Source organism: Carcharhinus amblyrhynchos, chromosome 3 (genome assembly GCF_965287045.1).
Source record: "Carcharhinus amblyrhynchos chromosome 3, sCarAmb.v2.hapA, whole genome shotgun sequence".
Classification (NCBI taxonomy): domain Eukaryota; kingdom Metazoa; phylum Chordata; class Chondrichthyes; order Carcharhiniformes; family Carcharhinidae; genus Carcharhinus; species Carcharhinus amblyrhynchos.
Genome location: NC_137326.1, coordinates 21,431,772 through 21,447,231, shown reverse-complemented (window position 1 = coordinate 21,447,231; position 15,460 = coordinate 21,431,772). Strand labels below are relative to the sequence as shown.

The window sequence follows — 15,460 nt, the reverse complement described above, 5'->3', positions numbered from 1 at the left end:
TTCTCTTGAAACTGAGCTTGTAGTTTCCTACCTGATGCCTTTAAATGCGATAGGTAGTGTGGTTCAGCTGGTTAAACTGTGAACTGAGTGGGCAGAGGTCAAGACAGACCATGATTAAACCACTCCATTTTACTCCACGTTGTTGCATAGGCTGTCTACACCATTTAGGTTCATTCATATTTAATGGATATAACCAATCTTGTCAAGATCAGGATTGTTATGTAAAAAGCAGGGGGGGGGGGTGTGTGTGTGTGTGTGAAGAGAGAGAGCGGGGAATGGAGTGAAATGTTTTGGTCAAGAAACCTCACAATCTGCGGTGTTCTGATTCCACATGAAGCACGCCAGGATCCATGCCTCAAAGTCAGCCGAAGTGACAGACTTACTTTCCTCTCAGGAGACTGCAGCTCCAAGTGACAGGCCTGTCGCTGTTAATGTGAATCTGAATGGGGAAGGGTCTGATCCTCAAGCCAACAGGGTCATTATATTGGTGGTGGGTTAGAGGTGAGAATTGATTGGGTTGGCGGCAGGGCAGGGGGTAGGATTTGATCCAGAGCAACACCATAACGTTCGGGAGGAGGTTTCTGTCAGTGTTTATACACACACGGGTGCACATACACAGTGAGAATTCATCACAATGTTCCAAAATGAAATATTGCCATTTTGTGTTTAGGGAACTAGTATAAAAAGGGTAAAAGTTATGCTGCAACTATTCAACCCCCTGGTTAGTACACACCTGCATGGAGTACTATGTGCAGCTCGGGACACCCACATACACATACGCCCACAGTCCAAAGATATGCAGCTTAGGTTGACTGGTCATGTTATATTGCCCCTTGGTGTCATGGGAAAGTGTAATTTAGGAGGATTAGTGGGGTAAATATGTGGGGTTATGGGGATTGGACCTGGGTAGGGTGCGCTGTTGGAGAGTCAGGCAGACCCGATAGGCCAAATGATCTCCTCCTGCAGGGATTCAGTGATTCCATGAAAATGCACAAGGTTCCAATCCTCATATTCATCAGTTACCTCAATCATAGAATTAGTACAGTGCAGAAGGAGGCCATTCAACCCATCGAGACTGCACCCAGCAGAATCCCACCCAGCCTCTATTCCCATAACCCCAAGTATTTACCCTGCTAATCCCTCTGACATGAGGGTCAATTTAGCATAGCCAATCAACCTCAGTTGCGTATCTTTGGACTGTGGGAGGAAACCGGAGTGACTGGAGGAAACCCACTCAGACATGGGAAGAATGTGCAATCTCCACGCTGACAGTGATCCAAGGCTGGAATTGAACCCGGGTCCCTGGCACTATGAGGCAGCAGTGTGGCACCTCTCAACATTACATAGTTTGGCTTATGCATTTTTGCATGACATAAACTTTCTTCTCAGCACAAATGAGAATCTGTATCATAAACTAGTTCCAGTTTCGAAGTGAAGGAGATCTACCTTCAATGACTTGCTCTCAAAGAACAAGATCTTATTACAAGTTATGCAAACACTGTAGTGTCAATTAAAATGTTACACATTGAATTGCAAAGCTAAAACAATCAATACTGTGTGACAAAAAACTATAATGGATGATGAACAAATAAGGATTTTAAGATGCAAGGAGCTCAGAGTAGAACAGTTGCAGTTTCAATTTTCAAATCGCACTCTTCCTTCTTGGGCCCTACTATAGCTGCAATAATTTTTCAACACAACTTACATCTCCTGGTGCGACGACATCATTACAGAAGTAGCAGCCGAGTTTGTGGCCAGGAATGTTTGAGAAGAGCGAAGACCCTGCCGGGGTAGAATTGATGGTGGCAGCAGCCGGTTCTCCAGCCTCCTGTTTCGGCCTTTTCAGGCCATGTCTCATCACGACAAAGGTATCAAAGCCCAAAGCAGCGTTAATAACCAACTACAAGCAAAGAAAAATACCATTTATGTTCATGTTTAAGGCTTTTCCTCCCAAGTATTTCAACCCCTTTTTTGCACTCCTTTGTCCAGTGTGCATTCTCACTAAAACAGGAACACTAAACTTTTGAATGCTTTACGAGGTACATTTTAATTTTAGCGGATTCTGGTGGGTGCATTGACTCTTTATTCCCAACATCCAGTCTACACATATATCACTTGAACTTCTGCAGCAGCAGGGCTGATGTATAAGATAGGCCCCAGTATTTTTACTTAATGTGCAAAGAAGCGCAGAGAACACAGAAATAGACTTTCTGGGCCAAAGTTGATGAACATGAGCAAAGTTCTGATTACATTTGCTCCTCACCTCCAGTGTTCAGCTCTTTTGCCCATGTTCAAACCAAGGTTGTAATGATGTCAGGAGCTGAGTAGTCCTGGTGCAACCCAAAATGAGCACCAGTGAGCAATACATTACTAAGCAAATGCCCTTCCATCATTTTACTGATGATTGGGAGTAGATTGATGGGGTGTTAATTGGTAGGTGGATTTGTCTTGTTTTTAGCATACAGGAAATATCTAGGCAATCGCCCACATTGCTGGGTAGATGCCATTGTTGTAGTTGAATTAGAACAGCTTGTCTAGGGGTTCAGCAAGTTTTGGAGTACAGGTCTTCAGGACTGTGGCCTTTACACATCTCCCAGTGCCTTTCAGCCATTTCTTGATATCACGTTGAGTGAGTTGGATTGGCTGAAGACAGACATCTGAGATGCTGGGAACCTCCTGAGGAGGCCATAACGGTCACCCACTGGGTACTTCTGACTGATGATTGTTGCAAATGCCTGGATGGAGGCAGCAACAACACTCGTGATGTTTGACACACACTGAACAGTTCACTTGGTCAGTACCTCTGTCGCTGGAGTCATTATCTTGCCGCTCCACTGTTGCAGCAATAACGTACACAGTCTACAAAACGCACAACAGCAACTCATCAGGGTTACTTCAACAGCAACTGCCCTCTCTGTGACTTCTACCACCAGGAAGCAGAAGGGCAACAACGTCATGGGAACACCGATATAGCTCAAAGTTCTTTTCCAAGTTGTGCACCATATTAGAGACTCCTGCTCCAAAGTATATGTTTAAAATTTGCGAGGAGAGGAAAAAAAAGCATGGCCTTCATCTCATTCCCACAGTGAGCCAGCCTGACAATGCTAACTAATTTGACTCAAGCGTGACAAATGGACTCCTGAGTGAGGTAGCACAAAACCGTGGGCACTATGCCCCCACATCAGTCAACAACTTCAGGATAGATTTAACAGGAGAAATATGGTTCTAAGTGTGGAGTATATTTGTGACAGTTTTGTGTATTTTCTACTTTTTAAACTTACAAATGAAAGCAGAAAACTGGTCAGTTAAAAGAACAATCTGCCCAACATCAAAAGTTTTAACTCCGATCAATCATTACTGGTCTTTTCCCCCATCAGCAGAACCTGCCTCCGAGCCATTGCTGGTAGACAAGGAATTGAGGTGCAAACAATATTGTACCCAGGAGGCGTTACCTTCCGCTGACTGGCTGCGATGACTGTGGGTAACCAGCGACTCTCCCGAGTGTCCATCAGCAGGAAGATTACATCATGCGAGCAGATGAGCGCCTCCAGCTGTTCCACATCCTTCTGAGCCTGCTGCATAGTCACTGAGGAAAAATCCACCGGGTGACCTGGCATCGGTATGCTGAGGTTAAATCCTTCCACTTTCTGTAAAGAGAGAAAAAAAAAAGTCAGTCGTGAGTCATCTTTACAAAAGGTGTACAGCTTGCAGAAGAGCTGAACAGAATTTCAATGTATATTTGCAAAGTGCCCTTGGTATTGCTTAGGGAAAGAGCTGAACGTCAGCTTTTAACATGTTGAGACGGTTGGGAAGAAGGCTGCAGAAACCAACTCCACAAAGCTACTTTCTCTCTGGAATCTACAACCATCACCACCTGACACAGAGGCATTGAATAGAAAAATTAAATCTTGATACAACAATGTTTAAAGGAAAATATGACATCAGGAAGGATGGTTTGTGAACCTGAAGTCTGTGTTTATGGAAGATTTTTAATAAGAACCATCCTGCATTTATGTAGCACCTTTCACAGCCTCAGGATATTACAACATAGCCGATAAATCAGTTAATTCTTTTTGAAGCATTTTGCAGGCAAACTTGGCAGCCAGTTAACACTCATCTAGGGCTTACAACAAGCAATCACATACATGGCCAGTTAATCTATTTATGTAAATATTGATTGTTGGATAATTTTAGATCAAGAGAAATCATTTGTCCATGCTTCAATAGCATCACAAGATCTTGTACCTGGTGAGATGCAGTGCTGGTCAAACAGGCGACATGGTGACACAATGATTAGCACTGCTGCCACACAGCGCCAAGGACCCAGGTTCGATCCCCAGCTTGGGTCACTGTCTGTGTAGAGTCTGCACATTCTCCCCATGTCTGCGTGGGTTTACTCTGGGTGCTCCGGTTTCCTCCCACAGTGCAAAGATGTGCGGATTAGGTGGTTTGGCCATGCTAAATTGCCCCTTAGTGTCAGGGGGACTAGCTAGGGTAAATGCATGGGGTTACAGGGGAGGGGGCCTGGGTGGGATTGTGGCCTCCGTCTGACCCGTAGGATTCTATGAAACCGTTCAATATTCCAAAGCAACAGACTATTGTTAACATGTGAGACTGGGTGCTAAGAACAGCAGACTACGGAGGTGTCAGCTTGGTCCATTGGTAGCACTCCCTTGCATCGGAGTCGTAAAGAGAGGGTTCAAGATCTACAGAAGGATTGATGCTTCAGTGTAGTACTGAGATAAGTGCTATCTTTCAGATGGGACAGTAAACCGCAACTGTTCACTATTCCCTGTTCAGGTACATACAAAACATTCCATGGTACTGCAGTATCTGAAGAAAATGAAAGAGGTGTTCCTACAGGTGTTCCTACAGGTGTTCCTACAGGTGTTCCTAGGGGTTAAAGGGATGGAGATATATTGGGATGGGAGGGCAAGATCAGGATATTGAATCTGATGATCAGCCATGATCAAAATGAACGGTGGAGCAGGTTCAAAGAGCCAAATGGCCTACTCCTATTTTCTGTGTCAATGTTTCTATGTTTCTAGCCCTGATAGAACATGCCAACACATCAGAAGTAGTTATCTCACTGCTGTTGCATTTGACATTGGCAGTGTAGCACGTTGGGACATCCTGACAATGCAAACGTTGTTACCTAAATGCAGGCTGTGTCTTAGCCTCTACTTTGTTTGACTGCCAATGAACAGGAGCCGGGGCCAATCCCATCCTCAATCCCTCCCCCATTCTAAACCAGTTTGCTAACAGCAGTTTCTTCTAATAATTGACATGCTCTCTCATATCCAACTAAACTTAGCCCTTCAAATACAGCATCAGTTTGAAGAAGAATTCTTTATGGTCAATTCATCACTTCATTAATTACCTGACAGTTTTCTTCATATCGTAACATTTACAAGGAGCCTGCAACAGATCAGTAACTTAATATGCTGGTGCAGTCTCAGCCATTCTACCTGCAGTATGAGTGTCCCTTTACATTCCATCTCTACGTTACGCATTTACAAAATGAAAAATAGGTAGAAAACATGCAATCCCAAGTGCTTGGGCGAGAGTTTTAGCATGCAACAATATTCAATGCAGCACCCAAGAATTTCTTTTAAAAGAAATTACAAAACATTTTTTTTAAAAATTCCCTTCAGGGGATAAACATCATTCTGGTCACTTTCCCAAATTGCTAATGCGTTCTAGAGAAAGCAGAGCTCTCAGCCAGCGCTGAGGATTGCAGGTCTGTGTATAAAATTCCAGACAGATACACAAGGCAGAAGCTCCTCCTCACCGGGAACAGACGCTTACAAGCACAAATGGTAACCGAGCAAGCTACTAATGAATAAATCATCCATCCATTTCACAATTCGTTTACACTTCTAGCTGCCTTTGTGCTATTAAACATGGGGGGGGGGGGGGTGGAATTATTTAGGTTTTTGTTTTGCGAGTAATCATCGCAATCAGCAGAACACAGGCAGCATTCAGACAGAAATAGAATGAATTACGTTTCAGGTATGCTCAAAATCTGCCATTATACATTGCCAATCTATCAATGTAACACTCGGGGACAGTGTTCAAAGGACTCGGTCCACTGTTCTTTAATGCCAGAAGCAATAGATTTTTCAAACTGACAAAGTAATGAAGGGGGCAGGCTAAAAACAACGCTTTAAGTGAGAAAGGAAGGGAAACTGTGGTATTTTGGTATTCATCTATCATTAATAATTCCAGTCTGTGAAATACACTTCCTTGATGCTTATTAACAAAAGGCTCCCAGTACAGACTCCAGCTACACAGCTATCAGCGCAAGTCATTATTCCTCTTCATTTGTTAGCTCCAGGCTTGAGATGATGAAATGAAATAAGGATTGCTTTTGCAATCTTAAACATCCTGATCATTAGTAACAATCCAATTTCAGAATACAGGAATAACCAACATTTTTTTTTGGTCAGTGTAGCATTTTCTTTTTTTTGTTTAAAATGTCCTAAACCGAGTGAATTAAAGACAGTGACTCACACTGGTATAGTTCCACTGGAACTAGCAGTGCTCTAATACCTCATACGAGAAACCAATCTTCAAGGGGTCATCTGCACAGGGTGCTATTCAGCTGGGTGAGAAATTGCTTAAACAAATCCTAAACTAGCTGTCCTCAAAAATTTTTATCGATTTGTTTTTACTGTTGGGAAACAGCCATTTATGTAACTAATGTTAAGAGCGACCAACCTCATTCCTACCCTATGTGTAGTGTCCTTTAAAGTTTATTAGTGTCACAAGTAGGCTCAAATTACTGTGAGAATCCTCAAGTTGCCACACTGTGGCGCCTGTTCTGGTACACTGAGGGAGAATTTGGCATGGCCAATGCACCTAACCCACACGTCTTTCAGACAGAGAGGAAACCCACACAAACACGGGAGAATGTGCAGACTCCACACAGACAGTGACCCAAGCCAGGAATCGAAACCAAGTCCCTGGCACTGTGAGACAGCAGTGCTAACCACTCTCATCATTGGTGAAATAATCAGTGTCAGAAAGAGACTTTGGAATTAAGCTTTTGCTTCAGTGGAAGCAAATACTTTGGTGGCTTGCTCATTATGTGGAGATGCAGGTGTTGGACTGGGGTAAACACAGTCAGAAGTCTCACAACGCCAGGTTAAAGTCCAACAAGTTTAGCTGACAGCAAATGCCACTTAGCTTTTGGGGCTCTGTCCCTTCGTCAGATGAGTGGGGAGATCTTCTTACTGGGCTTGCTCATTGCCAGTCTTTGGCCTGACAGCCCTGTGTCTGGATTATGAACTTGCTGTCTGCAAATACTCATGTTCCACTAAAACTTCCTAAACTAGACACTAGGGTGAGCTAGAGCGGGAGACAAGCTACACTGGCAGGGTGGTGTGGGGTGGGGCAGAGCGGCCAAGGGTGGGGGAAGCCATCAGGTCAGATCAGCGGTGGGGTTGGGGGTGGTTACGTCAGTTGGATGGGTTGCAGACGGCGGGTGAGTTAAAGTCAACTTAGGGATTGAAAGAGAAATAAAGAGATGGAAAGAAAGGCAAAACTGGCAAAGAAAGAACAAAGAAGGCATAGAAGAAAATCCATTTTTGAAAGATCATATTTTTAAACTTTTCAGCAACCATTCTGGTACAGTGAAATACGATTGAAGAATTTAAATAGTTTCCTTTTGGGGTTAGAGAAGTTGACTGCCATTACATTAACAGCCATCACATCATTAATATGGCACTAATGCTAATAAATTCCAGCCCAAACTTTGAGGCAAGGCTAATAGTCAATTTATGGGGTAAATTCCACAAGTTCTTAAAAGATAGAGGGGCACCTTAAGCATGAAGAAAATAGTGGAGTGACAAACTAACCAGTAAATTCTGCACATGTGCAACTCATTGCGAATCTCTTAATCCTCCATGTTTACTAACCAATTTGCGGATTATTAACAGCACGTTATTAAGAGGCAACCTTATTGAGTAGTGTAAAGTTATGAACAATGCTGACAGGGTAAAGAATACTCTATTTCCACTAGTTGGTATGTCAGTGACTCGCGGTCACAATTTCAGGATGGTCAGCAAGAGAGCTAGGAGTGAGATGAAGAGTAATTTCTTTACACAGGTTTGTTGAGATTCGGAATGTGTTGCTTGTGGTGGACGCAGATTCCATCGGGAATTTCAAAAGGAAGCTGGATACATATTTGAAAGTGCTGACTTTAGAGAACTATGGAGATAGTCTGGCGAATAGACTAGCTGGGTAGCTCTTTCTGGACCTGCTGCAGACCTGATGGGCCAAATGGCCTCCTTCCGTGCTGCGAAATTCTATGATTCTCTGTATGGTTAATATTTTTGCGGCGATACCCTGCCCATGACATGTTTGTTGCTGAGAATTGTGGACAGTAATAAGTACTCACTCAATTAGCTGGCCCCTTGTTCTCTTGAGTGCCTGGTGGAAGTTACATCGAGGGGAGGAATAAAACCTCATCTTCAAATTAGGCATTTTAGAGCCTTTTGGACTCAACATTGAGCCTAACAACTTTCTCCTCCATCTCAACCCATCTTTATACATTTTGTGCCCAGTGTAATCCTTCCCTTATCCACAGGGCATCTGTCATTTGTTCAAAAGTTTTGCTTTCACTGGGCACTGGCTGTTCTCCTGTTAACAAAGTTATCTTATCCTAATGCCACTATCAGCACCTTATATAGTCCTTAACACTTTCTTTGTCTTATGCCCTATGCATCTTTGTGCTCTCTCTCCTAGTTCACACCTATCCTGATCATCTCTTTTGCTCCACCTCCCTCTTCTGGTATAAAATCCATCACATTTCTCCCTCTCTTTAGCTCTGAAAGCTTAGGAGGGCTCAAAACGTCTGTTTTTCTCTTCAGATCTGTGAAGTTTATCTCGTACCTTTTGCTTTCAATACATAGACAATAATAGGTGAGCTCACAAAGTCCATGAGAATAAGATTTTAAATTAGAGTGGCTGAGGGAATGTTTTCCCAAGTATTTAGGGAAACAATTTAAATTATCAGCAACATTCCAGTGTAGTGGGCCACCCAATGGCAACTGAGGATCAGCAATGCAGGTAGAAATAGAGATTACCATATCCAAGAACGCATAATAATAATAATAATGGTCTTATATAAGCAGGAGAGTTAAACCATGCAAATATTGTTTTAATTCTTGTCTCTGCTTCTTTCCCACCCAATCACATTCTTTTCCTCTGTAAGATTGTCAATTTTCAATCTGATGCAAGCAACTTTCCACGTGTGTCCAATTCATTTTCTCATTCTCTCTCGCACTCTTTTTGCAACAATTTCCTTCTCATTCTGCTCTATTGTATATCTCCCTGGGATTCTATGGTATTTAAGATGTGGAGATGCCGGCGTTGGACTGGGGTAAACACAGTAAGAAGTCTCTCAATACCAGGTTAAAATCCAACAGGTTTATTTGGTAGCACAAGCCACAAGCTTTCAGAGTGCTGCTCCTTCGTCAGGTGTGGGAGTTCTATTCACAAACAGGGCATATAAAGACACAAACTCAATTTACAGAATGATTGGAATGCGAGTCTTTACAGCTAATCAAGTCTCAAAGGTACAGATTATCTTTAAGCAGTGTTGTGAGGTGTTGTGAGACTTCTTACTGGTATTTAACACACAAACTCTTAAAACAAAGGATGTTCAGCAGAATAGCAGCTACCCTCTGAATGGCTGAAAGTGGGTACCAAAATCGAGTGAGGGCAAGGAAAGGCAAGAGAAAAACTGGTGAACTAGGGACTGACAGCTCTTGAGGTAGTTGGAGAGGGGGAAGGGATTGGTGGCATTTAAAGCACTAGAGCTGGTGATGGGGAAGAGTAAAAAGTCTGACAACACCAGGTTTTAGTCCAACCTATTTATTTGATAATATACTCACAAGCTTTCGAGGGGACTGCCTCTTCGTCAGGTGAATGGAGAGTTCTGGCCTCAGACAGAGCATATAAAGCACAGACAGTTTAGAGATTACTGATTAAAATGCGAACCCTTACACCTAACCTGCTGTTCAAGACCTGAAGTGGCTGATAATGTGAGTGGAAGGAGCACTGATCACAGTTTAAAGAGATGTGTATTGTCTCCAGACAGTACAGTAAGTGAGGTTTTGCAAACCCAGGCAAGTCACGGGGGTTACAGATAGTGCGACATGAACCCAAGATCCCTGTTGAGACCGTCCTCATGTGTGCGGAACTTGGCTATCAGTCTCTGTTCAGCGACTCTGCACTGTCGTGTGTCGTGAAGGCCGCCTTGGAGAATGCTTACCCGAAGGTCAGAGGCTGAATGCCCGTGACCACTGAAGTGTTCGCCAACAGGAAGGGAACAGTCTTGCCTGGTGACTGTCGAGCGATGTTCATTCATCCGTTGTTGTAGCGTCTGCATGGTCTGCAGTCTCGCAGCGGACACAGAGGAATTCATCAGGCGAATGAGGCTGCGGGAGTTTTTCCACAAACCCCAAGAGGCCAGCAACGAACACAATGAGACAGTCGATGAACCAGAACAGCCGACAGAGAGATCCGCAGTGCAACAGCCTAAGAGGAAGGAATCCAATTGGACTCCTCCGGAAGGCCGCTGCCCTCGACTGGACTTGTATGCCCAAACCATCAGGAGGTGCGTTAACACCAGATTCATCAGCCGCACTCACAAGACAGCCCCGAACATCACCCAAGCACAACGCAACGCCATCCACGCTCTCAAGACAAACCGCAACATTGTCATCAAACCAGCAAAGGAGGGGCCATCGTCATACTGAACAGAACGGATTACTGTAAAGAAGTGTACCGACAACTAAACAATGAGGAACACTACAGACAATTACCCACAGATCCGACCAAAGAACACACTCGTCAACTCAACAATCTGATCAAGACCTTCAGAGCACCCTCCGTGCTCTCATTCCACGTACTCCCCGCATTGGAGATCTCTACTGCCTCCCAAAGATACACAAGGCAAACACACCTGGCCGTCCCATCGTATCGGGCAATGGAACTCTGTGTGAGAACCTCTCCGGCTACGTCGAGGGCATCCTGAAACCCATTGTACAAAGAACCCCCAGCTTTTGTCGCGACACTACGGACTTCCTACTGAAACTCAGCACACACGGAGCAGTTGAACCAGGGACACTCCTCGTCACAATGGATGTCTCAGCGCTCTACACCAACATCCCCCACGACGATGGCATTGCTGCGACTGCCTCAGTGCTCAATGCTGACAACTGCCAGTTTCCAGATGCAATTTTACAACTCATCCGCTTTATCCTGGACCACAATGTCTTCACCTTCAACAACCAGTTTTTCATCCAGACACATGGAACAGCCATGGGGACCAAATTTGCACCTCAATATGCCAACATCTTCATGCACAGGTTTGAACAAGACTTCTTCACTGCACAGAATCTTCAACCGATGCTGTACACTAGATACATCGATGACATTTTCTTCCTTTGGCCTCATGGTGAACAATCACTGAAACAACTATATGATGATATCAACAAATTCCACCCCACCATCAGACTCACCATGGACTATTCCCCAGAATCAGTTGCATTCTTGGACACACGCATCTCCATTAAGGACGGTCACCTCAGCACCTCACTGTACCGCAAGCCCACAGACAATCTCACAATGCTCCACTTCTCCAGTTTCCACCCTAAACATGTTAAAGAAGCTATTCCCTATGGACAAGCCCTCCGTATACACAGGATTTGCTCAGATGAGGAGGATCGTGACAGACACCTCCAGACCCTGAAAGATGCCCTCGTAAGAACAGGATATGGTGCTCGACTCATAGATCGGCAGTTCCGATGCGCCACAACGAAAAACCGCACCGATCTCCTCAGAAGGCAAACACAGGACACAGTGGACAGAGTACCCTTCGTCGTCCAGTACTTCCCCGGAGCGGAGAAGCTACGACATCTTCTCCGGAGTCTTCAACATATCATTGATGAAGACGAACATCTCGCCAGGGCTATCCCCACACCCCCACTTCTTGCTTTCAGACAACCACACAACCTCAAACAGACCATTGTTCGCAGCAAACTACCCAGCCTTCAGGAGAACAGTGACCACAATACCACACAACCCTGTCACAGCAACCTCTGCAAGACATGCCGGATCATCGACACGGATACCATCATCACACGTGAGAATACCATCCACCAGGTACATGGTAAATACTCTTGCAACTCGGCCAACATTGTCTACCTGATACGTTGCAAGAAAGGATGTCCCGAAGCATGGTACATTGGGGAGACCATGCAGACGCTATGACAACGGATGAATGAACATCGCTCGACAGTCACCAGGCAAGACTGTTCCCTTCCTGCTGGCGAACACTTCAGTGGTCACGGGCATTCAGCCTCTGACCTTCGGGTAAGCATTCTCCAAGGCGGCCTTCACGACACACGACAGCGCAGAGTCGCTGAACAGAGACTGATAGCCAAGTTCCGCACACATGAGGACGGTCTCAACAGGGATCTTGGGTTCATGTCGCACTATCTGTAACCCCCGTGACTTGCCTGGGTTTGCAAAACCTCACTTACTGTACTGTCAGGAGACAATACACATCTCTTTAAACTGTGATCAGTTCTCCTTCCACTCACATTATCAGCCACTTCAGGTCTTGAACAGCAGGTTAGGTGTAAGGATTCGCATTTTAATCAGTAATCTCTAAACTGTCTGTGCTTTATATGCTCTGTCTGAGGCCAGAACTCTCCATTCACCTGACGAAGAGGCAGTCCCCTCGAAAGCTTGTGAGTATATCATCAAATAAATAGGTTGGACTAAAACCTGGTGTTGTCAGACTTTTTACTGTGTTTACGCCAGTCCAACGCCGGCATATCCACATCATGACTACGATGGGGAAGAGGCCAGCTCCATTCAAGAAGAGCTTAACTGTGATTTAGTGAGGGGAGGGCACAGTGGCACAGTGATTAGCACTGCTGCCTCAAAGCTCCAGCAACCCAGGTTGAATTCTTGGGTGACTGTGTGGGGTTTGCATATTCTCCCCGTGTGCTCCAGTTTTCTCCCACAGTCCAAAGGTGTGCAGATTAGCCACGCTAAATGGCCCCTTAATGTTCCAGGGTTAGGTGGATTAGGGAGGTAAATGCATAGGGTTACAGGGATAGGACCTGGTTGGGTTGGGTTACGATACGCTGGTGGAGAGTAGGTGCAGACTCGATGGGCCAAATGGCTTCCTTCTGCACTGTAGGGATAGGATGGATTCCAGAGCTGGGTTCTTACACCTGCAAGAACTGGATGGGGGGCAGCGGCGAGTGATGTTGAATCGAGTAGCATCAACGAGGTTGAAAATTTGTTTAAATTGAGAGCTCTGTTCAGGATTGGGCAGGGTGACTGGAATCTAACAGGAGCCAGAAGGTGAGAGGGGTCTGCCTATATTGTGACTTTGTGTCCTACTTCCCCAACTTCCCTGTCCCCCTGTCCACAACACCTCCACATTTGCGTTATTCTACAAGCAGGAATACTCCAGTAGTTTGTGCGGGTTCAACGTTTTTTTGGCAGTGGGAATTTCCAGAATAAAAACCAAGCTGTGCAATCGCCTGATTTTCCACCAGCAAAAACATCATTGTAAAATTTTGCCAGGCGTCAAATGGCAGTCTGTTAATTGTCACAGATTGAAAAGGACCAGACTGGAAACAGTTCCAGCATACTGTGTGTCTGGGAAACATCAGTCGAAGAGTCCAGGAAAACAGTGCAAGCTCTGGAAATAGACTAGAACCTCAGGCCCTAGAGAAAAGGCCAAGAGCCAGTATTTAAAGATTGTAACTAAGATTGGTGCCTTGAGATATTTTACTATGTAATATAACTTACATTTTGAGAGATATATGTGAGCACCCAAATAATCATAAAAAGTTACTACTTAATACTTTAATTGTGGTAATGGAATCTGCGTGGAAATGTAAATGAGTTTTTCCTCAGTTAACTTTGGTAATTCAGTTAAATTTGATGAGTCCACTACGACTCTCACAGATGCATCGTAGAAAGCATTCTTTCTGGTTGTACCACCAGCTTGGTATGGCTGCTGCTCTGTCCATGACCACAAAGAACTACAAGTAGTCATGAAAAGCCCAGTCCATTACACAATCCAGCCTCCCAATCATTGACTCTGTCTACACTTCCTGCTGCCTCGGAAAAGCAGCCAGCATAATTAAGGACCCCATGCGCCCCGGACGTTCTCTCTTCCACCTTCTTCCATTGGGAAAAAGATACAAAAGTCTGAGGTCACGTACCAACCAACAAGAACAGCTTCTTCCCTGCCACCAACAGACTTTTGAATGGACCTACTCGCATTAAGTTGATCTTTCTCTACACCCTAGCTACGACTGTAACATTACATTCTGCACCCTCTCCTTTCCTTCTCTATGAACGGTATGCTTTGTCCATATAGTGCACAAGAAACAATGCTTTTCACTGTGTACCAATATGTGACAATAATAAATCAAATCAAAACTTTCAGCCACAGTTTCTCAAAAGCTTTGAGGTTTCTCAAGAAATATCAAAGAAATAAGAAAAGTAATAATATTTATCAACCTGATTTTTATGTATATAGGTCGCACCACAGACTAACTAAAATAACAACATAGCGGAACATCCACATTGCTCCAATTCATGATTGGTTGGTTAAAATGGAGGAAAAATTAAAATCAGCAGTCTTGGACAATGTGACACTAAAGGATCTTATAGAAAGCAAAACTAAATATTATTATGTGGCCACAAGGCAAACCTACTGCTGTTCCTTGGCTGAATTTATAGTTGTGAGACTGAAGTTAAACAGGATTTGGCAGTACACTAGCTAGGATTCATTGTGACCAATTTTTTTTGTAGAAACTGTTTTCAAAGTCATTGAAAACAAAAAGGTACAGAATCCAAGCAAGGATAAACAGGATTGCAACAAGTAAACTGCATCTGCTACATTGAAAATCAAGCGCAGTTTATCAAAGTCAATCATTTTTCAGTGTATGTATAAATAATTATGAAACGCTGCCACTAAAAATGAATGCAGTCTAGCCAGCTGGCTTGCATTTATTTCCAAGATTAAAATCTATTATATCTCACTGTGTAAACCAGTTTTATTTATTTAAATAGAATTAACTCTGCTCACTTTCAAATATCACAAATGTTAAAAGTAGCACAATAAAAACATTATGTACTAGTTAGTGAATGATCAAATGTTAAAGTGCCTCCCGCCCTGCTGAACTCAATGTTTTTAAAATGGTAAAATTTTGTTTATTTCCTTTAAAGCCCTTGCCTTTCTCATGCCACAACAATCAACCAAAACAACATAAGATCTGTTCCCAGGCCTCAAAGTTGTTCAACATACTCTGTCACTTTCCAATGACTAACCTGTTACCCAATTAGTTATCAACTTAGTGAGCAATAAAGTTGGATGTGAAAATCTGACTGACAATATAATCACACAATTTTATTT

The 15,460-nt window shown here is 43.8% G+C and overlaps 1 protein-coding gene across 1 annotated transcript in view; it reads right to left on the bottom strand.

The window, feature by feature from the left end:
• atg7 (ATG7 autophagy related 7 homolog (S. cerevisiae)) overlaps positions 1 to 15,460 on the bottom strand; it is a 142,397-nt gene that overhangs the window by 91,673 nt on the left and 35,264 nt on the right. Inside the window, exons 12-13 of the mRNA XM_080181948.1 lie at positions 3,453 to 3,647; positions 1,706 to 1,900 (exon numbers count right to left, since the gene is read on the bottom strand). Of these exons, the coding sequence (XP_080038074.1) occupies positions 1,706 to 1,900; positions 3,453 to 3,647 (390 nt within the window). The remainder of the gene's footprint in view (positions 1 to 1,705; positions 1,901 to 3,452; positions 3,648 to 15,460) is intronic.